This window comes from Metarhizium robertsii (assembly GCF_000187425.2).
Source record: "Metarhizium robertsii ARSEF 23 chromosome Unknown MAA_Scf_1, whole genome shotgun sequence".
Lineage (NCBI taxonomy): Eukaryota > Fungi > Ascomycota > Sordariomycetes > Hypocreales > Clavicipitaceae > Metarhizium > Metarhizium robertsii.
The window spans coordinates 2958346-2983331 of record NW_011942149.1 but is presented as its reverse complement, the minus strand read 5'-3'; the positions used below and the strand labels follow the sequence as shown (position 1 = coordinate 2983331).

The window sequence follows — 24986 nt, the reverse complement described above, 5'->3', positions numbered from 1 at the left end:
CTGCTAATGAAACCAGCCAATGGTGAAGAAAAGAAAACGTCCCTCGTTCATGCATCCATTCGCACAACTTTAAACAGTCTAGATCTCTTGACGCGTCGCTGGTCATCCCTAGCCGCGACCAACTTGAGACGAACCTGCTCTTGTTGCGCCCAGTTGCGGGAGGCGATGCGCATACGAGCAATGAAGCGAGCCATTGTGAGGAATGGCCGAATCGATGTCGGCTTCACCTTGCCGAAAGCAAGGCCGTTGGGGGCGGCGGGTAGGGCTAGAGGCTTCTTGCTATGCAGGAGGTTGGTGCGGATATGCTCGAGTTCACGCAGCTGTGCCTTGTTGCTGTACGGCAAAAAGGTAATATTGTTAGTAAACTGGACAAGTAGCGCAAGAATCAAAGATGAACCATGGGGAACAAAAGAAAAGGAAGCGGGGGAGAACCAACCAAGCGTTGGCAACATCAAGCTGCAGCTGGATAAACTTCTTGGCATATGCAGCGTCTGATCTGAGCGAGGCCTCTCGCTCCCAACGAGCTTGCATCCATTCCATTTGCATTACCATGCCCTTGAGTTCCTTCCTGTGCCGCTCTTCAGCTCCCTCGGCAGCTCGAACAAGTGTTTCAAACGCGTGGTTGTCGCCATCCAGGGTCCCATCATGTCGTTTCGCGACAGCACGTCCATCTTCCTGCCCTGATATAGGACCGTTCGTAACCTGTAGTAGCTGGATATCCCGTTGCAGCTTCTCAGCGCTCATGCGGAACGCTGCTCGCTCGCTACGTGCTCGTTCCAATTTGCGTCTGAGCGATACTTCAGCAGCAGCAAGGCCATCAATAAGCTCTTGTTGTTGTCTGACATCGTGCTCTAGATTTTCAATCTCAGCCTGACTCCTTTTGAGGTGTTTGCCCTGCTTGTTATTTTCTGAATGTGAGGCAATGACCGCGTCTCGTTCTCGTTCCACCTTGTCTAGCTTGTGTCTCATGCGGCGCATGGCTTTTTCATTTTGTGCCGCCGCTTCTTCAGCTTGTTGGTTTGCTTCTTCAAGAACTTCTTCGAGGACTAGCTTTTGATCTTCTAGATCGCTCATCTGCTTCTGCAATTCCTCAATTGCTTGAGATGCCATTCGCTCCGATTCAGCAGCCTGTGATTTTAATTCATCCAAAGTCCGCTGGGAATTGGCTGCCGAGCTAGGGGGTGAAGCCGCCATTCGGGAAACCTTGCTTTCATGTAGCTGCCGCTCCAGCTCCGCAATTTGCACATTGAGGCCCCTAATTGTATCACGATGAGCCGCCTCTTTTTGCAGGAAATCAAGTTCCTTTTGACGCGATGCGGACAGGTCTCTTCTCAAGATCGATATATTGCCAACATCGTCGGCATCGTCGGCTGCTTGTATTTTGACTAGCTGATCCTCGTAATCTTTAACACGCTGCTCCAACTCTCGTATTGTACGCCGAGCAGAAACAACTTCCTGATTGTTGAATGGAGTTGCTGTCGAGGATTTTGTCTTGGTCTGGACCTGTTGAACTTCTTGTTTGAGACGGTCTTCAAGCGTGGCGACTTTTACAATTTCGTGCTCGAGGGCCTTTTCGGCTTCTTTGCGCCCTTCGCTAAGGGTTTTGTTCTCGTCCTTCAGGAGACGGACCTCGCTAACAAGCTTCATTTTGGCAGCCCTCAGATCGAGACGTTCTTGATCTACTTGCAGGGTATCGTTTTCCTGAGCGCCATTTTGATGCAGTTGTCTTTGAAGCTCATCCCGTTGTGCCCTTGTTTCCGCAAGAGATGATTGAACAGAGCCAAGCTCCGCCTTGAGTCTGGTAATTTGGTCTTGGAGATACTGTGAATCCCGTACTAATGCATCACGGCGACCGGGTGTCAACTGATTGTTGCTCTTCGATCGTAACACCTCCACCTCATTTTCTAATGCGACAATCTTGTTCACTTGCCCCTGATAGTCAATCTGGGTTTGTCGGAGCTCGTCCCTGACAGTTGAAAGCTCATTTCGCAAATTGGTGAGCAATGTTTGTCGTGTTTCTAGAGCATCCTGAAGGTCGTCAATTTGACGAGCCATCACGGCCTCCTCGCTTTTATGCCGTTCCATTTCACTTTCCATGGCTTTCTGCAAAGTGGACTCTTTGTTCGACAAATTTCCTTCTGCTTCGCGAAGACGCTCGATAGTTCTTTGAAGACCTGCAGCTTTCTCCTCGGCTCTCTCCCTCTCAGACACCAAAGCTTGCTTCTCGTTCTCCCATTTTTCACTATCATTGTCGTAAAGATTGTCACGCTCGCGAACCTCGGCCTGCAAGTCTGAAACGGCGTCATTCAATCGTTCTAATTCATCCTGATATTGTTGCCGCAAGTCTTTTTCGATCTCCACCGCATACTCCCTCTCATCTGACACGTTTTTCTGTAGCTCCTCGACCTCCTTTTCCAGCTGTTGCACGTTACGCTGAAGGGCCTCGGACTCGACTTTCAGTGTTTCGTGCCGCACCTGTAAAAGATCCTTCTCATCTGCAACAGCAAGTAGCTCTGCTTCGAGACCCCGAACTTTGGCTGAATCGTCGTGCTGCCCCCGCCTGATTTCTTGTTGCTCATTTCTGAGTTCATCCACCTCAGCTCGGAGCTGCTCATTTTCCTCATTTGCACCAGCCAGCTCCTTTTCTAGGTCTGCGTATTCCTTCCCAGATTTATCAAGCTCTTCTTGCAAGCGGGATACCTTCTCTTCAACTTGCCTTGAGAGGCCCTTGGTCACCACAGACTTATTAGCCATTTCTTCTTGGAGCTCCTCGAGATCACTTTCAGCTCGATCTTTTTGAGACATCGCCTGATCTGCCTTCTCCTTGAAGTCTTCGACTTGTTCTTCTAGTCGACGAATAGTAAGCTCAAGGTCTTGAATAGTCTCTCTGGTTTCTTCCAATTCCTCATTCTGGTTCTCTGCACCTTCCATCTCACTCATTCTCCTCTGGGCTTCCCTTTGCTTGTCTTCGGCAGCATCAAGTCTATCTCTAAGATCATCGAGCTCATCATCTCTTTCCGTTATCAGGCGGTCCTTTTCTCGTAAGTCTGCTTCTAGGTCTTCAATGTTGTCGCGGAGTTTTTCCAGCTGGTCTTCGTCATTATGACTCTGCTCTACTTGCTGTTGCAGTGCATCAATGTCGGACTTTCTTTCCTCCAGGGCCTTGCGCAGCTGTTCGAGTTCCAGGCGCTGGCCTTCGTCATTTTGCTTTCGCCTTGCTTTTTCTTGAAGCTCTTGCATTTGTTGTCGATAGGATTCAAGGTCCCGCTCGGCTGCTGTGACGTGCTTCTTATATCGGTGAAGCTCTCGTTGCATTGTTACTTTGTCAACTTTCAACTCTGTATTTTCCTTTAGGGCTGCTTCGCTGAAGCCGGGACCGGCCTTTCGCAATGCTTCTTCGAGGAAGTGAATTTTCAGCTTTAGGCCGAAGTTTTCCTTCTCAATCCTATCGATGACGTTTTCTTGTTCGCGCAGCGATAACTGGTTGCCATCCTGTAATGGCCCTTTATCCCCACCTCTCCGAGGCTGCATAGCCAAGGGGGTGGAAGCAACACTACTACTTTCGAGCTGGGGAAGGGTGTTGTCGAGAAAGGATTGGCTTCGAGAGCCCAGATAGACGGAGCTGTCCATTCGTGGTATGGGAGTCATGTCGTCTTCGTCTATCCTATCCAATGCTGGCGCATTCAATGCAGTAGTCCCATTCTCCTTGCCATTTTTACGAGCTTTCCGTCTTGCGGAGAACTTGAGCATGGGAGTAAACTCAACCTCTCCAAGATTTTGGGGTAGATTTCTGCGATCTGCCAGCGGCCCTCTTTGGCGTGGAGTTCGCAGACTGACTCCATTCGAGCGCCCGTTGCGAAGCTGCTGGAAGAAGTCGCCATCCTTTCCTGGGGAGTGAAACGAGGCTTCTTGGGAGATATCGGCAAAATCGGGCTGCCTACTAAGGTATGTAGCGTCACCGACGTTCGTTCGAGGCGTGTCGAGCGCGCCGCCAAACCCTGGCTGGACCATGGTTGCGGGCGATGAGAGTATAGGTAGGCGACTCGCAGAGATGACGGCGTTCTTATGTCGAGATTGCTTTCATTGGGGACTCAATAGCGTATAGCATTGGCGGCGGAAGTGGCGATGATGGGAGCGAATGATTGCGGGACGTTTTGCTTTGGCCGAGATCGTCAGGTAAACTCTGGCTGTCACCTACCACCAGAGAGGAGGGGAGAAAAACTAGTTCCAGATGGAAGCGAGCAGTGAGTGTGCGCAAGGATTATTGGGTGACGTATCCGTTGCGAAATAGACAAACCAAGAGCTCTATCCGGCCTCAAATAAAGGATTAGAGAAAAAAGCGAGGCCTCGAGCCTGACACTTTCCAGCATGACATTCAACAGGACATTCAACAGGCGTCGTGCTGGCGGTACTGCGCATTCAATATTTTGTATGTATGGTAGTCAGTCGCATGAGATGCTGGCACCGCGTTGGGCCTTTGTTTACTTGTTGCCCTGTTTAGGCTTAGCGCAGAACACCAGGGTGTGAGTGCTGCCCACAAACTGGGGTGTTGCAAGGTCGATTGCCAGGTACCTAGGTACATGAGATCTTACTGTGTGCAAAGGGCTGCGTAGCCAATCAAATACTGTGATCTTTTCGCAGCCAATGGCACGGCTCGAGCCAGATCGAGCAAGATCCCATTGCACCAACTCACTTTTGCACCGGTATATGCGTCTCAAATCACATCTCAAGTGCTGGGTTGAGGCCAAGCCGCAGATGAGAAAGTACAGGTAGCTTCACCTCACAGTGTCCCGTGGGCTGACATCGGAGCTACTGACGCCAACTGGTCTATCCAACTGGGAGCCCAGGAGGGCCTCGAAGTCGCACAAGTCGTACCAGACGACAGGTCGCAGACGTCGCAAAAGTCACCAAAATCTCGGCGGAGAAGTTGCAGGCTCGAGGCCGTTGTTTTACCCCGCCACTCTAGCGGCGAGGGTACAGAGGTAAGAGGTGAGAGGTGAGAGGTGAGAGTTGAGACTCGAGACTCGAGACTCGAGAGACGAGAGGCGAGAGGCAAGAGGCGAGACTGTGGAGGTCGGAGGGCATAGTGCGGCCGTTGCTTTACACACGTTTCCACGGCTCGCCGCGTTTACTGCCGGGTCCCTCGTCGAAATATTCAAAGGGGGAGACGGAGAGCTTGTTTCTCATCACGAAAACAGGTGTTTCTGTCTGCTGCCTGCTCCCGCTGGTGCTGGTGCTGGTGCGACGTGCTTGCCCATAGTGCTGCCACCAGACCAGACGACATCCAGTGTCGGGACCTTGCCCCGGCTGTCCGCTACCAACATTGAAAGTATCAGACCAGCCAGACCCGGTACAGAGCGCAGACTGCAGAGTGCCGCAGAACATTTGAAGGTACACAGAGCTCAAGTTGTCTGGTCCTGGCGCGACTCCTGCCGACTCCCACTGCTGCCTCCTTGCTGCCCCCCCTCAGCACCGTCATCCATCCACATGGGCTGCCATGTCGTTGGACCGAGTCCCAGACGAAATCATCCAGCACCTGCTTCACCATGTCTCGCCCGAGGATACTTTGCAATGCTTCCAGCTGCTCTGCCACCGCTCCCATAGATTAGCAAACGAGGGCCTGCTCTGGAGATATCATTGCCGGAGCACCTTTAGATACTGGCACCCCGATCACGGCTTTGGCCAGAAGCTGCACGCCGCCGTGGCAAGTGTCGACTGGAAGCGCTTGTTTCTGCTGAGGACGCGCAGGAATCGGACTGTCTCCCAGCTTCTTGACGCCATCCTGAAGACCAAGGTTGGCCGTTTGAGGAAGATCGAGCGCATCTGCCGCCTGGGGTACGATGCCAAGGATTTTCTCCTGGTGCAATGCCACGCACCCGAGTCCGCGCCGGACGTTCTAGCGAGAAGGTGATTAGCCAGCTCTACCCTCCCTCTCACACACAAACAAACACGGAGACAATGAGTGATCGGGATGATTAAAACCTTTGACTACTAGATATTTTAGCAATGCCATACTCGACAGCATTCACCGGAGCATCGCCATCGAAGAATGGCACAGGCTTGGTCTGGAGCGCGACTCTCCCCCTGCACACGTCGCCGCCCAAAGACTTGAGCGAGCCCTCGGCGCCTTCGACATGTTCGTGTTACATGATCAGCCCGGTGACCTCGATGATGTACGTCCTCATTCCAACTTCTTTTCACCCCAATCGGCGCTGGTTTTTGACTTTGCCTAGATTTCTCAGATGTTGGACCATTTGGTCATCCAGTTTCGAGCTAGCTGTGCTAATCTTGCCGAGCTCACAACTCGAGAGACAGCTTTGGCGTTGAATGGGTGGATGCGTGCCAACAATCTAACCGGCCTACAGAATCCGGAAAGGAATTATCGAAATCTTCGAAATTGCCTGATAGGTCAGGCTTTGCGACATGAAGAGCATGAATCCATTCCACTAATATCCAGCGCCCTCTTTTGTTGTCTTGCCGGACGGCTGGGGCTCAATGCTCAATGTTGCGCCTTCCCCAGCCATGTCCACGCCATTGTTTTCGCCCAGCCCGGACAAAGCTTGGACGGCCATGTCGTCGATAGCTGCCATGAGCAGCTCGAGAGGATGTATCTTGACCCATATGGGCTCGACAGCGAAGTCCCTGCGTCCGATCTACAGAACCTCCTAGCTCACTATGGATGGCAAACCAGTACAGATGCCTTTTTAGCTCCTGTTCCTCCCATATCAATGGTTCTAAGAACTGCTCAAAATATCAAGGCTACTTTTGCTAGGATTTTGGAACTACAAGAAGACGCTCATCCAGAATTGAGTCAGCTTCTGCGTGGTAACAACGCAATGAACGTGGATGCTTCCCTATACTCAGCCATGTGGGCGTCCCTGATGCTGACGCCTCCCAATACTTTCGAATGGTACGATAGATTAGCAAGCTTTCTTCGTCGATTTGCCGGATCATGGCCTGAAGATGCATGGCTAGTGGAAAAATATCTTGCGCCCATGTACAACAGCTTTACGCCACTTCGTGATGGCTTTGCTCATCATGTCAATCGCGGCTTGGGGGATCCGTGGGATCACTGGCGTCTCGTGCGAGACGAAGACGACGTAATTCCGTCTGTTTCCCGGAGAGACTCAGACGCCAACCAGTCAGTCCCGTTCAAGATCGGTCAGGTTTTTCAACATAGACGTTACGGTTGGATAGGCGTCATCACCGGCTGGTCTGACCAAGGCACAAGGCCTTTGCCTGTGGCAATATCTCGAGACACTGATGTTGAGGGAGGCGCTGGCGATCCAAGCGGGCAGCCACGCTCCTCTATTCGGCCGCCGAATCAGTTCTATTTCATATGCTTGTAAGACCCAGATTAACTTCCCTTCTCCAGGCCCCAGCTCCGCTGCTCTTTACTTTTCGTATTCGCTGACACTCAACCTTTCGCGGTAGTCCGAGCACTGGCTCTGAGCCACATGTAGTGGCTGCGGATAATATTGAGCTCATACACGATTCTACGAACATTGATGACGACATGTTTCCCATGGCTGGCAAATTTTTCAGGCGTTTTGATCCAGAATCATGCAGATTCGTTTCCAATATCAAGGAACAATATCCAGATGACTAATGACTTCAGTTCAGTATGAATTTGGAACGGTCGTGTTGCATTGGTAGATGCGCAATTTGCAAGGGAGATGGAATTTTAGTGAGCATTTCAAGGAGTAGGTTACCTTGGGCGGGCAAAATTATTCCATATGGGCCGGTAAAAAAAATGCGGATAGCTTGGCCGACATCAGTGTGTCGATTTGGTCTTGTTTTCTTTCTTTATATAAGCTGTCTTAGTACGGGTGTTGGAGGCGGCAGCCAACGCTGACTCTATCTAGGGAGGCGCGTTGGTTCTCTATTTAATTTTTTCTCGGCACACGCTGCTCAAAATTGAGATATCCCATGCAGCCCGCCTTGAGCCACTATATACACTAATATGTTGTATAATTTCATGGACTCTTGAAATATCCTGCCAATGCATAACATAAATATTCACTAGGTCATTTTGATGATGTCCTCCAGCACCCCCTTTTCTGCTAGCTTCTGTACCCAAGAGTGTAATGCACTGCCGTAATCCCGTCTGCGGCCAGTGACCCGACGCTCATCCTCGTCCATGACGATTAGCTCGGCGCGAAATTCACGCATGGCGGCTCTTGCTTCTGCGCAAAATCTCTGGTAGAGCTGGTAAACATCTGGGGCCTCCCAGTCGGAGCGGGTCGCCGCAGCTAATAGTTGGGGTGGTATCTCGGCATTCTGGATATCCGAATGGGTCAGGTTAAACTCGGCGAGTTGAGCTTGGTCATCCATGTCCAGGACCGGCTCCTCCCCCGATATTAACTCGCTAAAGGCCTCGCTGTCCTTCATACGGGATCTTATATAATCCAGTGCCGCCAGCATAGTGGCAATGGTTCGGCTGTGTTGTAGTAACGGGCCGCGGCAGACAGCCAACAGATTGAATGAGAGCTGGCTGTCCTCGTTCTGAAGCATTCTGGCCTCTATCTGCGGCCTGGCAATGGTGGTCCAATCTTGGGATTCTAGAGGTCCTATGGGCATGGCGTGTTGGCAGTTAGACCAAGTTCGTGGCCATGGCATCGGGATGAATCGTCTCACCGAGTTTCAGAGGATTGCTCCTCAAACCATCCAACTCCCACACGAATCCGCCAGAAGGAACATAGGCAATGAAGTGATATCCGTACTCCTCCAGGGACGTCTTGTTGCTTTTTCTTTTCTGTTTGCCTGCTTTTCTAGACATTGTCTTCTTCATGGAATCACTAACGTCGTTCTCCAGACACAAGTCCGCATTGAGTTGATCCATGCGCCTCGTGAAGGAGTTGTGGATCTTGCGAATGAATTTATTAGAGCTGATGCTGTGCCCACGAAGAGCGGTGCAGAGGTCCTTTGTGGATTCTTTGAAGCTCTGCAGCCTCTCGCCAAGATCCAGGTTGTCGGCGTTCATGACAATGTTTAGCAGTGCAACAGTGGCGCATGCATTATTGGTGGTCTGCACTTGGCTGTTAGTAGTTGATTTGGTGAAACCCGAGTGAGAGAGGGGGAAGGGGTGGAATCTTGCCTGGTTTGCAAACCATATCTCGCTTTCTGTGTTTGTGGGTTGCTCATCTTCTTCATAACCAGGACCGTATTGGAACAGAAATATCAAACCAAAGACGGGTTTTCTGTCAGTATGTCAGGCTATCGCTGCTGAGTCTTGAAAGAGGGTATTCACCCACGGCAGGGCGTCCAACGAGGCTTGATCAATTGTAAATAGCTCCTGGGTTTTGACATGTTTGACACCCAAGTCTCGAAGAATGATGTTGAAGAATGCCTGTAGAAGTAAGGATGGGCTCGGCGGTCGTTGGGTGATTTTGCAAACACGCACCGGTTCAGATTCCAGCTCGATCCACCCCTCCCATTCTTCAATCTCTTGTGATGTGAGAGGACTACATGCCTTCTCCAGAAGCTGGTGATGAGGCACGTCAGGAGCATCTATGTTTTCTAGTGCTTTGCGTTTTGGGTTTCGCCTCGGTCTGTCCATTATACCTTGCTCATGTGGAGTAGAGAAAAGATATGTGTGTGTGTTTATTGGGCAGGACAGGGGAAGATGCATGCACATTTATAAGACAGAGGAGAAGGTAAAATATTCAGGAAATTGAGTGTTGAAGAACTGCCCTTGGATAGGCAAGTTATTGCAGACTGTGTACATTGTCGAAGCCGTCATGTCGAGATGCGAGCCAGGCAGGACATGGATGCAATTTATTAATTACAGGCCAAAGGCGGGACCCCACCAGGTGAATACCTGCCCTGCCTAGTAGCAGGTACTTTGTCAATACTTGGGCACGCAAGTGCCCAGTAGGTATTTCAGTAGGTGCTCGACCACGGCTGAGGAGAGTAAAATGCCTTGGGAACAATAGTTCACCCATGATTGGCTCGACGACGAGCTTTCATGTTCAATGCTGGTTTGGTGTGGTGTGGTGCCGGAGCGGGAGCGCGTTCTTCAGAGCTCCAGGCATGAATAACAAACCGGCGACGTCAGTACCAATTGAACAGGGACCAAAATTCCACTAGAGAGTAATCCACTCTCGCTCTCGCTCTCTGTGTCTACCGGGTAGCCCGAGCCCTCGACTTGGTTGCCTGGCACCAAGACTAGTACTAAATTAGTCCTTGTATCTCGACACCAACACAAAAAAGTTGGTCACACGTCTGGAAGCTTTGCTGCCGCATCGTCAACTCGTGCTCCATCACGCCTCACCTGCACCCACGACGCGTTGCACGCATTGCCACGCTCTGCACACACCGTCCGTGACTTCGCCTGCGTTTGGTCTTCGATGCTTTCCTGCTCCCCTCGCTGTTGATACGGAATGCCATGAGCGCGACTCCTCGCTTGCGGTCTGGGTTTCCAGCAACCCCAGCTACCGTTCCACGACGACAAAACCTCCAAGAGACGCCTTCCACAGTCGGCACTGTTTCGTCCAATGGCAATTCTGCCAAATCGCCTACGCTCCCTCTCGCCCCCGAAAACAACACTGCGCGTCGAGTTGCGAGCGACCCTCTTATTCCTCTAACCTTCCTTGATGCTCCCCAGCAGCGTCTATATGCCCTCGCTGTATACGTGCTGCTGTGGGCCTGGAAGCTCTATGACTGGCTTCAAGTCATAGAAGACGGCGACTCGTCTTGGTGGTTGTTTATAAAGTGGATTTTTATCGACTTTGCTTTCCTCTTTGGGTTGCCTGAGCTCAGGATACCATGGCTTGAGCTCTCGCAATTTATAGTCACCACCCTCTTTGCTGGGCATGTCGTCTTCAATTACATGTTGATGTTCAATATTCCCGTGAGTCTACTGACTTCCACATTAAGTTGGGACCATACACCCACCTCATGCCCAATCAATGAACTAACCTTCAGCACAGCTACCATGGCAGACCTGGCTCCTCGGCTTTGCCAAGGTCTTGTACGATCGCGAAATCTCCATTTCCGAGCACAACGTAAAGATCTCGAGCATTTTGAACAATCACTCGTTAATAATGGGCAAACAAATCATCAACATTCTCCCCGAAGGCTCTGCCGTGTTAAACCCGGACATGCTACCTTACTGTCTGAATCGAAAGGACAAGACTGGCGCCTCACTACCAATCTATTTTAATGCCACCGTGCCCGCCGAGATTGAACTGATTCGTATCGATCTTGATACCAACAAGGAGGAAACAATCAAGATCCCCACTCGCGAAGTCAACAAGGTTGCAAGAGCCATTCGTGATCACAATGCTGACCCGACTGCCGACGGGTTCAGCTGGCTGTATGTCGTCAAGAAACCCGGTGTTTATCGGCTGGGCAAAGTCTTGGACCAGTACAAACTCGAAGTTCAGCGCGCCGCCAAGGAAACTTATGTTGTTCCCTGCCCACAGGCCAAGATTCGAGCCTCTGAGTCCTCCCAGCGATGTATTCGCGACCTGTCTGACCTATCTCTTGAAGTTATGGGCACCCCGCCACTCAAGATCAAATATAGTCGTTCTGTCAACGGCATAAACCACGATTTCCGATTCCAAAGCCTGCAGCCGGACGGCTTTGCGTCACCTCTCATCACTGGCGCAAACGCGGCTGCCGTCTCTGCTGCTGATGACTTTTCGTGGGCACGCCCTGCCACAGTCACTGTCGGCCTCAACGAGTCCCTCACCAACCCCGGAGAATGGGAGTATTCAGTTGACGAAGTCCACGACGCATTTGGAAATGAGGTCAAGTACGCCAAGGAGGGCGAGGACGTTGATGTCGCCAACTCAAAGGGCCTCACTCAGAAGTTCACCGTGAGAGAGCGGCCGAAAATTCGCATGGATGGTTGTGACCTTCGAAAGCCAATCAAGGTAGCTAAAGGACGAGCTGCATCCCTGCCTATTTCATTCAGTCTCTCTGGCTCCATCAAAGACACATCACACGAAATCAGCTGGGAATTTTCGCCCATTGACACCCTGACTAACAGCGGGGACCACGGCAGCGAAGCTACAATATTCCGCCATTCAGCAAAGAATTCCAGAGACCGCCCCTTCGTATCTGAAGCTGGACTGTACACGCTCAAGTCGGTGACTAGTGGCTCTTGTGAAGGTGAAGTAGACGAGCCATCATCTTGTTTGCTGCTCAACCCCCTGGAACCCCATCTATCTATTCGTTCCGAAGACATACCTGATAAGTGCGCCGGCAACTCCATTGGTCTTCGTGTTGACATTGACCTTGTGGGCACTCCTCCGTTTGATATCCACTACGATATCATCTCAGACGGCCCTCCCGAACACAAGACCTTGCGTGTGCCCGGCTTGCGCTCACAGCTTGAGCTTATCCCTAAGAAGGCCGGCCGACACAAGTATGTATTCACGTCGATAAGTGACGCGGTGTATATTGGCCTGCCCCTATCGGGTCAAGACACAATCCTTGAACAGGTTGTCAAGCCAGCTGCTTCAGCCAGGATTGTCCACCCACGCGACACCATAAATGCTTGTCTAGATTCCGAAGTCGAGATAGATGTCGCTCTTAATGGCGACGCCCCTTTCAACCTTGAATGGGAAATTGTCCACGATGGCAAACGCAAAACAGAGCGTGCAAGCAATCTAGAAGACAACATGTTCAAGATCAAGACGCCGGTGCTTGCGAAAGGCGGAGATTATATTCTCGCTCTTAGCAGTGTGCAGGACAAACGTGGGTGCCGCACCTTCCTGCAAGAACAAATTAAAATTACAGTCCGACGTCAACGACCACGTGGCGGGTTTGGCTTGATAGAGCAGAAGAGTTCTATCTTGGCTGTTGAAGATACATCCCTGCAACTTCCGCTACGACTTCAGGGTGAATCCCCTTGGACAATCCGATATCGAAATTTGAATGAATCTGGGAGCGAGCTTTTCAAAACTGCCATCGCCCCAAACGACCACCTAGTCGTCAAGTCTCGGGGTGTATATAAAATCCTCGAGGTACATGATAGCCAGTGCCGAGGCACTGTAGACAAGACCGCATCTACATTCCAGGTGGACTGGTTTCCTCGACCGGAGATTTCACTTATTCAAACCGAAAGCATCACAAGCGCCAAGGACGCATTCATCAAGCAGGATGTATGCGAGGGTGATATTGATGGATTCGAAGTCAAGCTCCAAGGTAAGTGGACAAGCCTACGTATTCAATCGCTCAGCCAGCGCTTGCTAATGAAGCTCAGGATCACCCCCGTATCATGTGTCGTACGAACTGGAGCACAGATCTCAGCAGGGCTCCCATTCTAAAAGCCCGAGGAATTTTGACGCCGCACTATCCAAGGCGTCGATATCCATGGACACTAGCAAGGCTGGTGACTACGCGTACAAGTTTGTTGGACTAGCAGATAATCTTTATAACAGTGACAAGAAGCTGCGGCCACTTGTGGTACAGCAGCGCGTTAACGCCAGGCCGACGGCGGTTTTCTCCAAACCTGGTCAATCCTTCAAATACTGCGTGGAGGAACAGGAACACGAAGACAAAATCCCCATCGCATTGACTGGCGTCCCTCCATTCTCCGTTGAAGTGGAAATTAAGCATCAGTCCGGATCGGCGCCGGATACTTACCGAATTGCCTCCATCAATTCTAACTCATACTCGATGCCTATCCCACGAGAGCACTTACGCCTTGGAGCGCAGCAACTCCGCATAAGGCGCGTCCGAGATGCGAAAGGATGTCAGCAAAAGTACGATGTTAATGGACCATCGATTCAAGTGCAGCTCTTTGATGCCCCTTCCATCTATCCGCTAGAGTCTCGCGAAGACTTTTGTGTCGGTGAAAGAATCGCGTACACACTCTCAGGAACGCCGCCGTTCGATATCACATACGACTTTAATGGCCGATGGAATGCTAAATCACAGACTACCAACTTCCGCCGTGTGGCAGAGAAACCTGGCGATTTCATCATTACTAGCATTTCGGATAAGGCTAGCGAATGCCGTGCAGCAGTCAATATGCATAAGAAGATCCATCCTCTCCCTAGCGTCCAGATCAGTCGTGGAAAGCAATCTCGCGTTGATATTCATGAGGGCAATGAAGTCGACATTTTGTTCGAGTTTTGGGGGACACCTCCCTTTGAGTTCACGTACACAAGAAGTACCAATGCCAAAAAGGGACATAAAAGTGTTGTCTTGGATAGAAGACATGATATCTCGTACGAGCACAGCAAGGTTATCAAAGCCAGCCAAGAGGGCACGTACGAAGTGGTGGCGATCAAAGACAAGTACTGCTCGTTCTCGACGGAGCAGGTTTCTGAGAAGCAGGACGGGTGATGAGACACGACATGTGTGAAATGTCAACGAAGCAAAAGATGCTATAATGGGTGGATTAGGGAGATAGTGGAAGAATTATTGTACATATGCATCTATACCACGGAATCGGCGTTATTTTATTTATTTATCTTGAATACGGAGGGTACTGAGTCGACATCAGGTACATCAAATAGCAATGTGTAAGCAAATAGACAAGATTCATATGCTAGTGGCTGAGCCGGCATATGACTGTTCTCTTTATCCTATTAATCTTTCTTCCGCAGTTTGTATGCTGATCTATTTACAAATGACGCTCGCGCGCTCATAGCCCCCGCCAGATGCTGCCCGTGATCATCAACGGTACTGGGATAAATACACAAATTGTTGGACTTGGTAGCCTGGGAGGAATTTGCTTCCAATTATTCCTCGTCGTCTCCAACTTCAATTCTCTTTATCATTTCTCCGCCCGCCCTTGCTAGCTCCAGCAAGATGGCCTGTCGGTTCACCTCGACCATATCAGCTGCCGCATCATCGCCATCATCTACAGCTACCCTTCGGAAGTTGTATGGCAGTCCAACTCTGAACTTTTCTTTCTTTTGCAACTTTGGGTTCCAAATAGCCGCCAGAACAGACTCATTTGGCCCGCCTGGGAAGAACACAAGCGTGTCGTCATAAACGCGCTGCCACTCCTGGGCCAAAACGGCGGCGGGGTGTGTTCTTATAGGTAGCGGCATCTTGCCGGTGCGCGCATCGAGGTTCTTATACATCGAGTGCTTCCTTGCGCCGGATTCGGTAGCCGCATCGTGCAAGATGTTCTTGATGGCCTTGGTGGAGAGGTGTACCAGTACATCGTAGTCTTGCAGCGACGTTTCGAAGAGGCTTTCGGGCTTGAGGCTGGCTCCCTGGTCGCGAACGAGTTTGCAGGCAGCCTTGGCCAAGCGAGTCATTCGGAAGGCGATGAGCTTCGATGGGCCACGGCGCGTGTATCCGAGGCCCGAGTGATCGCTGGAAGTAGCAACAAACATGGCGGAATTGTTCATGTGAGGATCTCGTTTTCTCCAGGAATCGAGCTCCCGGTGCATGGCCGACCGTTCTGCTGCAGAGACTGTCTCCGCGGAATCTACAATTAATGGCTCATCCCGCCAATCCCACCTTGCCAAGAAGAAAAGAGTGCGCAAGAATCCCGTCATGGGCGATGAAGGCATCACCCAGGGATATGGCTGAAGAAAGACGTGCAGAACAAAAAGTTCAATAAGCTCATCAGAAAAGTGTCCGCAGAGCTTGTGGCTGGCAAACCAGTGTTTGACAAGGCGAATTGACTGTGATAACGGCTGCAGACGAGTGCAAAAAGTTGCAATGGTTTGAGTATGCAGCGGCAGTGTAGCAGAATACCACTTGAGTGTATCGAGAGCTTGTGATGCCTCCTCACGGACATGAGGATCAAGTACCATATTTTGGACTTGGCGCTGCAGCAGCGTCTCTTCCAGGTCACAATATATTCTCAGGCGGAAAGCTGCGCCGTTGTTATATACGATATCTAAATATGCGAGGTTTTCGATGCCAACGTCCCCGTTTTCGCGACCCAGATATGTGACGATTTTGTCGTTAGCTGCTGTTAATCGGCGGTCAAAATCGAGAAGAAATTCAATCTTCGCCTCCTGGATGGCAGTGAGGTTTTCAGGCCATTTGCTGGATGCCTCAAAGTACAGGTTAACGTCCATTAGCTGAATGGTATTCATGTGAAAGCCAAGCATGGGCAGCTCCAGGGACGAGTAGCGAGCGGATGGTGACACTGCTGATAATTGGCGTATCTGCAGCGGAAGGTCGTCCAAATTACGAATGTCGCTTTCAAACGTCGTAAATGCTCGCCGGGCCGAGTCGAAGGCTTCTTTGTCGAGATGAGACAAGCCAATGAGGGAGGAAAACCTGTCTCCATAGGCAACAATATCTTCATTTGCGATATTGAAATGCCGCTTCAAAGAGTAGCTAGTCAATTCTTCGCAAATTTGAGAAGGGAGCTTGCCATTCCATTCGACGCATTCAAGGATACTCCCATCTTTGAAGCGACGCAGCTCCGCCTTTTCACCCCAAAATTGTCTGAACGCGGCAGCCTCCTTTTCTTCCTCTGCAGGTGGACCGTACTCCATTTGTCGCGCCATATGAGCGGGATCAAAAATCACCCCAACAAGAAGCTTTGTAGCCAGTTTCGCAGGTTGGTCAGAAAGTGACCATGGCTTTATTGATGGTAGCTGTATATGAACAAGTTGGGCACGGTTTCCAAAGGCTTTTTTGAGGACTTGGTGCACCTCTGATCCGAGTTTCCAGGCAATGCTGCTACGATCAGAGGAGTCGGCGTACTTGGAAATATGAGAGTTGTTGATCTCGAATTGCGCGTCGAAAACCTGCAGTGTAATGTCCGTCTTCATGATGAATGTGGGCTCGAATTTTTCAGCACCCTCGTCGGCTAACAAGTCTGAAGTGGACTTTGCATATAGCTGTAGAAGACTAGCGGAGGATGATGTCATCTTGGACAAAATGTTTAGCTCTCGTACGGGGTCGAACATGACAGGGCCGGGTTCTCTGATTAATTTGGCATCGACTTTAGCCGTGTTGAAGGCAAACGGTTTCTTATTAAAGTCTGTTGTCGACAGAAACTGAATACCAGCCTTGAATAGTTCGGTGCTACTCAGGGAGCCCGAAAGAGCAGGCTGTCCATTTCTTCCCCCCATCTGCAACATAAGGGCTATCAAAACAGCCCATTCAAAATGACCGAAGCCGCCTTGAGAAATAGCGCCGCCAAAGCCTCGTTGTTGGAGCCATATCCTGCCCAAGATACACGCGTCTGGAAAGGCCGGGCATTCGTTCTTTGCGAAAGTCAGTACTCTGAGGTACTGTATAAAGGTCCTCTCGGCGTTGAGAGTGGAGTTATAAAATGGGGAAGACGTGTTGTTTCCCTTCCTTTTCTTCTCCTCCTTCTCCTGCGTCTCTCCTAGTCGCGTACAATTCGCCGACGGTGCAAGTTTTGACCAAGGGAAAAGATTGTCGGGAGCGCATGGAATGAGCCGGATGCAATAGCTGTGTCTCTTGCTATCCTTCTTGTTAGACTTGGATATCGGCTTCTCGGTTCCGTCCATCGCATCTCCATCGGTCGACGGCTTGAGAACCAACACTGGGAGAAGAGGGTTTTCATGTAAGTATTCGAAGCTCAGTGCCATGGTATCACGCATCTCATTGCGAACATGTGCGGCGATGTAGGCAATGAAGTAGGCTCTCCGGTAGAAATATCGCATGCTAAGATAGTCTTTGTCTTGGAACAATGAAACAGGCATTTCCACAACCATATCAATACCCAGGGCAGATTGGGTCTTGACCATGGTCCTAGAGACGTAGCTGCCAACGACGTTGCACTGAGAGGGTTTCGCGTATGAAAGTTTATAGGCGGTGTCCTTTCTTGGCTTGGGATCTGGGTAGGGCACGGTAATTCGATGTTGCTTTTCGAACTTTGCTGTCGCCTCGGCAATCTTGTGCATTGAGTTGATTAGCGTCTAAGCCAGCAAAATTGCAGGAGGTGAGGCTCACAGGAAGAGGTGCATGCGGTTCGATGGAATCCACAATAGTTTTCAGCCGAAACAATGTTCCGTCAACATCTTTCAGTGCTTTGCTATAATCAAGCTTGGCCTTCCTCAGCAGCTCATCGGTTTGGAGGACAAAGGTGCTGGCGGACGATACTAGAGCAGCGTTGCGAGCCTCGACATCGATGAGACCGTCATGCCGGAGGCTAAATCCGCCACGGTCAATCTTTCGACGCTTGACCCCCGACTCCATGGCTTGGGCTGCTGGACTTGTGCGTGATGAGATGCGTATGAGACTTCTTCGGCCTTGGTTTGAGAAGAGTATGCGGCAGTTCGCCGTAGATTCGAGCAAACTTGATGGCGCGCCTTGGCTGGGCCAATGGACGGCATGAAATTTTTTGAATTTTTTTGAAGCTTGGTTGCGCTAGCTGCGGGGCGATAAGCTGATAAGCAGCTGTTTGGTCAAGTGTGGTCAAGTGTGGGTTGGAGGGGGCCATTTACTCAGGTACCTTGGTACCTTGGCTTCCAGCAGGGCAGAGCCTTGGTACGGGGTCTGGAGTACATCGTAGAAACAGAGGTCACCCACAAAGTCAGAGAAGAGTGAGTCTGGCTCAATATTGCTCTTCAAAAGAGTTCGTGGATAGAGAATGGTGGGATGTAGTTAAACGCCTGGGTACGGAGCAGCGAGCGAGTCAATAATCAACTCTGAAACAACAAGCTTTAGGATAGTAGACACAAGCTCGACCATCTCACTAGGGCCTGAGAGTTGTTGGGCATGAAGATTAACGGAGAGTACTTTTCTAGGCTAGCAACGCCGAGAGCCGATAATCGGCGCGAAGCAAGTATTATTCCCGACAATTACCTTAGGTTCTATGTAGGTAGGAGGTTGGTTCATTGTCGCTGGAGTGGTCGGCCGCGCCGGAAGACGGTTTACCCTGTCGTTTTCCGGACTCCGGTGACTAATTACAGACGACTCATGGCAGCCAAGGCCAAAATGGCGGCATCGGGTCCGATGTGACAAACCAAGCGATTTCTACGTTTCGACGGCGTGTTCATGGAGCACTCGGCGCAATGTTTCGCCCAATAAGTAAAAGTAACCTGAATGGACCAAAAGCAGAGTTTCGTGAGATTAAGCGTCGACAACTCATATAAACAGCCGCTAGCATCTCAAGAGCACACAATGTGTCGGAGGAATTGCCAGTAGATGTACATTATGTTAGCAACTTTAGAAGGTTGTGGGTTGGGCCAATTTCGGCTTAGCCTTCGGAACCGATGCCTGTCTCCTTCCAAAAGCTTCATCTTCCCTTACTGCATGGCTGTCGCATAGCCCCCGGACCCGCCCCCACAGCTCTTGATGCCAGCCTGCACCTGCCGCCGCCATGGGCCATTGGCGGCTGCGCGGAACGGAAACCGCTTACCAAGTTCCGAAGAGGGAGAGCTCTTTGCCGACGCTGCACCCGAAGGGAAGAAGTCGGCTCGGCCACTAGCGGCACAGTTCCCATCATTCGCGTGCTGCCGCCTCCAATGGATTCCTGCGGACCCTCGCGGCTCGAGAGCTTCATAAGCTGTTAACAAGACGCATCTGCGCACTCGCCCATCCCACACTCCGTTTTCCCGAGCCCAGTTGCCGGTTTCCTCTGTGCTTGGACTACTCCCCTGTTACCACCAGCCTTTGTTTCCGGTCTTCTGTAAAACATCCATCGCTGCCATCGTTGTCCTTAGTCCATCTTTCCAAGGCAAGGGAGCTGAAGTCGGTTGGCGGTGCGAGGCTCAAGTTTTGAAGCAGCACCCAAATTTCTCCTTTGGCCAGTCTTTCAATATCAGCCTCCAAAGGTCATCATCACATCCGTGTGACGCATGCTCGTGTATGGTATAAACATCTGCAGCTTCACAGTATAAATAATCTCACAATGCCGTCCGCTGCTCTCCGCATGGCGACTCTCCGGGCCTTCGCTCGGCATGGCTGCAACGTACGTATTACTTTGGCTCATTCGCGGCTGCAGCGTCCTTGACTCCCTTGAGCTAACACAAAACGCCATCAGCCTTCTCCGGCCCTGACCAGGTCATTCTCCGTATCTCTACGCCGGGCCGAGATCAACAAGGTCTTCCCGTCTGCTTCAGCAGCTTTGAAGGATATGAAGCCGAACACAACCCTGCTCTGTGGTGGATTTGGGCTTTGTGGTGTTCCCGATACCCTCATTGATGAAATCCTCCAAAAGCCTGATATCACTGGTCTCACAGCTGTTTCCAACAATGCCGGCACAGACAACTCCGGCCTCGGCAAGCTCCTCAAGACTAAGCAGGTCAAGAAGATGGTTGCTAGCTACATTGGGGAGAACAAGACGTTCGAAACCATGTATCTGACCGGCGAGGTTGAGCTGGAGCTCACTCCCCAAGGAACCTTGGCTGAGCGTTGCGCGGCTGGTGGCAAGGGCATTCCGGCCTTCTACACCCCTGCTGCTTTCGGAACCGTGGTTCAAACCGGTGACTTGCCATTAAAAAACAAGGCCGACGGCACCCCAGATGAATACTCCTATCCCAAGGACGTCAAGGTGTTCAATGGCAAGTCGTATCTACTAGAGCATGCTATTGATGGCGACTACGCCTTTGTCAAGGCCTACAAGGCAGACAAGCTCGGCAACTGCCAGTTCCGTCTTGCTGCCCACAACTTCAATGGTGCCATGGGCCGCAATGCCAAAATGACCATTGTCGAAGCTGAGCATATTGTTGAGCCTGGTGAGATACCTCCCGAAGCCGTCCACCTGCCCGGCATCTATGTGAAGCGCGTTATTCAGAGCACAAGTGAGAAGAATATTGAAAAGTTCACTTTTGCCAAGGATGAAAGCGACGCCGATGCCAAGGCCGCGTTGGGAACCGGCGACACCGCCGCCAAACGTGAGCGCATTGTCAAGCGAGCAGCCAAGGAGTTCAAGAACGGCATGTACGCCAATTTGGGCATCGGCATGCCTATGCTAGCGCCGGGTTTCGTTGGTCCCGAGGTCGAAGTCCAGCTTCAGTCTGAGAATGGTATCCTTGGATTGGGTCCTTATCCCAAGAAGGGTGACGAGGATGCCGACTTGATCAATGCTGGCAAGGAGACGGTAACCCTCAACCGTGGTGCGGCCGTCTTTGGCAGCGAGGAAAGCTTTGGCATGATTCGCAGCGGAAGAATCAACCTCACTATTCTAGGAGCTATGCAAGTAAGCGGAACTGGTGACCTTGCCAACTGGATGTTGCCCGGCAAGGTCAAAGGCTTTGGTGGTGCCATGGATCTCGTCAGCAACCCTTCCAAGACCAAGGTAGTTGTGACGATGGAGCACACCGACAAGAAGGGCAACCCCAAGATAGTCAAGCAATGCGCATTCCCCTTGACTGGGCGTGCATGTGTGTCACGAATCATTACCGAACTAGTGAGTCCTTTGAGTCCTTTTCGGTCGAGGCCAGATTTTATTGGTTGCCGAAAAGCCGAGACTGAAGCTAACAATTTGACTTGCAGGGAGTTTTCGACGTTGATTTTGCACATGGCCTGAACCTTGTCGAGATAGCTGATGGCGTGACGGTTGAAGAGATTAAGAGCAAGACCGAGGCACCTTTTACCGTGTCCAAGGATCTTAAGCCCATGTTGTAAATTTATGGGGGATTCGACAAAAAAAGAGAATGAGCGAGGCGGATACTTGTGGACGGTGGTTAAGAGAATGCATCTTTTTAGTTCCATGTCGGGTCAACTGGAATTGACGGAGCTTCAATGTTGTTTAATCTGGCTTGGATACTTGATAGCGACATATATGGGGCGTTTGGTTGGCGGTTCGCGCATATCTTTGCCGAACCGCGAGTTAGCAAAGATATAAATTACATGAAATAAAATCTAAAATTAAAAAAAAATTGAATAAAAAAATATAATTAAGAAACCATGCATTCAAGCACGAATTGTTGAGGTGCTTTGTTCTTGACACTTGAAAGGTGTCTGGTGTCAGCCCCTCCTTGGTACAAGCGCGACGCTGCATGTGGACTTTTGATGATCCTGGCCAGGCCAGTGCTTAGTACATAGTGCTCACATCATCTGGGTGCAAGGGGCAAACATTGAAGCCTTAACGGAGGCGCCAGCACCAGCCAGGCCAAGACTCCATTGACTTTAATTCTTGCATCTGCATCTGCATTTGACTTGTACTTCAACTTTTTCCTGGCCATTTGTCTACTCTAATATTCGGAGCTGCGAATACTACCGCATCATGCCGCAAGTGCCGTCTCATTCTCGCCATGTTTGACAAATCATCGGGCCAGGTCTACAGAGAATGGACGGTCCCACGACAGAGCCTCACCGTCCATGGTGGCGACCGAGATTGGTCTCGTCGGAGACCGTATCCTTTATTCACTCCTCGAGGGACAAAGGGTCCCCGATCGCTGATTGACATGGCAACTCATGTTATTGCCAACAATATTGGAGATGTGACGGAGCGCCATCTTCTAGACGCAATGCCCATCCGGCTACTTTGGCGCATCTGGCTATTCCTCGAAGCAAGGTAAATGACCCTGACAGCATGAGTCTGGTAATGATGAGGTGTATGTTTCTTTTTCCTTCTTTTTTCCCTTTGCTCATGGCGAGGCCGAAACGCTCTTGGTGAGCTTGTTCGAAAGCTAAATTCAATGAATGCCTAGAGGTGTTTGCCTGCATGCATGGAAACTGTTCTCCAAAATCTTGGTAGCAGACGACGAAGACAAGACTCTTGGACTGTATCGGTTCAGGCAGCACATATGCCATCCGCAAGAAGAGCTCAAAATCTACACCCAGCCTTTGATGTCCCCATCAACCGACTTCATCGCACATCTGGTCATCAGCGGCGGCTGCCAGTTTAGCACCCATGAACTGCTTTGCCTCGCGGGTATGAAGAGTCTCGGGGTGTTGGAACTCATCCAGCCAGCTGACGAGGTGCGAGCTTCATTCCCCGAGGTTAGCGATAGGCTCATACGTGGTTGGGCAGAGATGGAAAATCCGTTCCCACTCCTACGAGTATTGCGCATCTGGAGGGACCAAGATGCTACGCAAGAATCACTTCGCTGGGTGACAAAATTTCCATCATTGGCATTGTACGATGTCATGGCTTCTCGAGACGACTGGCCAGATCCGTCCGGTTCTGCTCTTGAGCATGGCTGGGAGATGGCCGGTTCCGCCAGCGGCATGGAAGACTCATTGCTGCGATACCTGATGCTCTTTGCGCCCCTTGAGCAAATTCGAAGTAGTCGTCTGAGAGATCTTGCGAGAAGAGTAGACGCGGACTTGTCTTCTCTTTGTGGTGACTCTCGCTGTGCTGTAAAATTCGTCACAGACCGCCAAGCTCCGCCTTTGTTGGACTACCTGACAGATACCGCAAATGCTTACCTCCCTACCTGGGATATAGAAGCTTCTTCGAGGGATGTAGGGTCTTGCCACGGAATCGCCTTCGAGGCCTGGGCCTTTTGGCTGTACGCCTTCATAGGCCAACTGGGCGGAGACGAGGACTTGAGATCCCGTGGCGTTCAGTCCGATACTCAAGCTGTTGTCGGACCATTTATTTTGCCCTCGAAACCATTTGCCAGCTTATTCCTGGGACACAACGGTCGAGGTGGTATCACGAATACTCCATCATATGTCAGCCGAGGACTTTTTGCAACAAAGCGAATGACATTCACTCGCCCTCCCAACTTGCAAGGTCGAGACGAACCCCCTGTACCACAGAAGATGTCGAGGAAGACAGCAAACTTGGCGTGGGACGATCAAGTGGAACATTCATTGCGCAGTAAAAAGAGACAGAGACTGGATGATATTTTACAGTCGCTAAGCAAATAACATGCGTGGAGTTTGCGGCGCGGATTTGACGAGGTGCGTGTTTCAATCTAGTAACTCCGTCCAACCATGGGTTGAGTTTTAGTGAACTCTAAGCCCAACTTTAAGCTGTCAAATAAAGTAAACCAAGTCGGTAGCTTAAAAGTTCTTGTGCATAGTGCGCAGCCATGGAAAACTAACAATGCAAATTTGGCGAAGGCCTCCAGCGCTTGGTTTGAGCCAATTCTCCAAACCTGAACTCGTCCTCGGAAACGATATAAAAGACGTAGCCACCCTTGAAAAGAAAAGCCATTTGTACCATTTTTTTTGTGTGTGTCTCAAAGACGCTTGTCCGTATGCTTCATTGTCATAAGTGTTCCAAGTGTACACAAATGCTTTATCCCCATTCATTGCAAGAACGCAACAAAGGACAAAGGATAAATTTCATCACAGGCATAAAAATGAATTACTCGCCAGGGCCCAGGGCTCATAGCTTGCATCCCAGATCAAGCACGATGGATGAATCACAGCAATGGGTGGCATTTGCGAGATACGTACGTGCAATTTTGTTATAAGAGGACTCGCTGCCTGCATCCCGATTTTTGTTTCTAACTACCGCGAGACAGATGCCCTCTAGAGAAGCTGAAAAATTCAAGTCACCTTGTAGTTCTTCTGGTCTGCACATGCTTCAAATGCCCAAGTCAGGACACTCCCATCTCTTCTCTGGGAAGAAGGCACAAGATGGACTGCGCAGTCCGACCTCCGGACCTCAACCAAATCCCACTACGTCGCGTGACAAGAACAATAAAAACTCTCCGACTTGCTTATTCTCCCGCCTTTTCAACCCTCATGATCCTCCGTCGTCCATCTATAGTCAGGGTCATGTTAGAATCAGGCCTGTCGTCGCAGAGCCCTACGATCGTCTGTTTTCGCAGCCAGGAAACGACGAGCAGCCCGGCCCTCCTCCGTCGGAGCAACTGTGGGAAAATGTCAATGCTCGGCGCCCATCCCGCAACGTCCCTGATACCCGGCCGCTGCGAGCACAACAGGAAGACGCTCAAATCGCGTCTGGGCAGTTCGAAGTCAACCGCCGCGCGGTTCTGGCTTCGCAGGCTGGACAGGAACTACCTGAGGGTATGAGCAGGGACTCTATCCCAAGGTGCACACCTTTAGAGGCATATCGATGCAGCTCTGGTGCTGATCGAACTTGATGAAGCTCCAGTTACAATGGTATACGTTTTGGCATATTAGATGTGAATTTCTGGCGAGTCGCGTTCGAATTATCAGGTCGGTTGTATTGGATGAGAAGAGAGGGACAAAGGGAAGTTTTGAAG

At 50.7% G+C, this 24986-nt stretch overlaps 8 protein-coding genes across 8 annotated transcripts; 5 read left to right on the top strand and 3 right to left on the bottom strand.

The window, feature by feature from the left end:
- Positions 1–47: 47 nt before the first annotated feature.
- MAA_04520 (Spindle associated) lies at positions 48–4011 on the bottom strand (the record flags this gene model as incomplete). The annotated part of the gene is made up of 2 exons (XM_007822616.1): positions 48–333; positions 437–4011. The coding sequence occupies 2 exons, from the start codon at positions 4009–4011 to the stop codon at positions 48–50; spliced, it is 3861 nt and encodes a 1286-aa protein (XP_007820807.1).
- A 1486-nt stretch (positions 4012–5497) lies between these two features.
- MAA_04521 (F-box domain-containing protein) lies at positions 5498–7609 on the top strand (the record flags this gene model as incomplete). The annotated part of the gene is made up of 4 exons (XM_007822617.2): positions 5498–5907; positions 6005–6173; positions 6234–7345; positions 7435–7609. 4 exons carry the CDS (start codon positions 5498–5500, stop codon positions 7607–7609), a joined length of 1866 nt encoding a protein of 621 aa, XP_007820808.2.
- Positions 7610–8022: 413 nt separating this feature from the next.
- On the bottom strand, positions 8023–9559 carry MAA_04522 (ubiquitin carboxyl-terminal hydrolase; the record flags this gene model as incomplete). The annotated part of the gene is made up of 3 exons (XM_007822618.2): positions 8023–8570; positions 8638–9200; positions 9255–9559. The coding sequence occupies 3 exons, from the start codon at positions 9557–9559 to the stop codon at positions 8023–8025; spliced, it is 1416 nt and encodes a 471-aa protein (XP_007820809.2).
- An 828-nt stretch (positions 9560–10387) lies between these two features.
- MAA_04523 (nucleoporin Pom152) lies at positions 10388–14301 on the top strand (the record flags this gene model as incomplete). Its single annotated transcript, XM_007822619.1, has 3 exons — positions 10388–10852; positions 10932–13155; positions 13214–14301. 3 exons carry the CDS (start codon positions 10388–10390, stop codon positions 14299–14301), a joined length of 3777 nt encoding a protein of 1258 aa, XP_007820810.1.
- Positions 14302–14699: 398 nt separating this feature from the next.
- On the bottom strand, positions 14700–18105 carry MAA_04524 (pre-rRNA processing protein Utp22; the record flags this gene model as incomplete). The annotated part of the gene is made up of 2 exons (XM_007822620.1): positions 14700–17801; positions 17860–18105. 2 exons carry the CDS (start codon positions 18103–18105, stop codon positions 14700–14702), a joined length of 3348 nt encoding a protein of 1115 aa, XP_007820811.1.
- A 1657-nt stretch (positions 18106–19762) lies between these two features.
- Positions 19763–21480, top strand: MAA_04525 (succinyl-CoA:3-ketoacid-coenzyme A transferase subunit A; the record flags this gene model as incomplete). Its single annotated transcript, XM_007822621.1, has 3 exons — positions 19763–19822; positions 19895–21262; positions 21349–21480. The coding sequence occupies 3 exons, from the start codon at positions 19763–19765 to the stop codon at positions 21478–21480; spliced, it is 1560 nt and encodes a 519-aa protein (XP_007820812.1).
- Positions 21481–22109: 629 nt separating this feature from the next.
- Positions 22110–23676, top strand: MAA_04526 (succinyl-3-ketoacid-coenzyme a transferase; the record flags this gene model as incomplete). Its single annotated transcript, XM_007822622.2, has 2 exons — positions 22110–22372; positions 22509–23676. The coding sequence occupies 2 exons, from the start codon at positions 22110–22112 to the stop codon at positions 23674–23676; spliced, it is 1431 nt and encodes a 476-aa protein (XP_007820813.2).
- Positions 23677–24278: 602 nt separating this feature from the next.
- Positions 24279–24863, top strand: MAA_10672 (prefoldin subunit 3; the record flags this gene model as incomplete). Its single annotated transcript, XM_011412390.1, has 1 exon — positions 24279–24863. The coding sequence occupies one exon, from the start codon at positions 24279–24281 to the stop codon at positions 24861–24863; it is 585 nt and encodes a 194-aa protein (XP_011410692.1).
- Between the last annotated feature and the right edge of the window lie 123 nt (positions 24864–24986).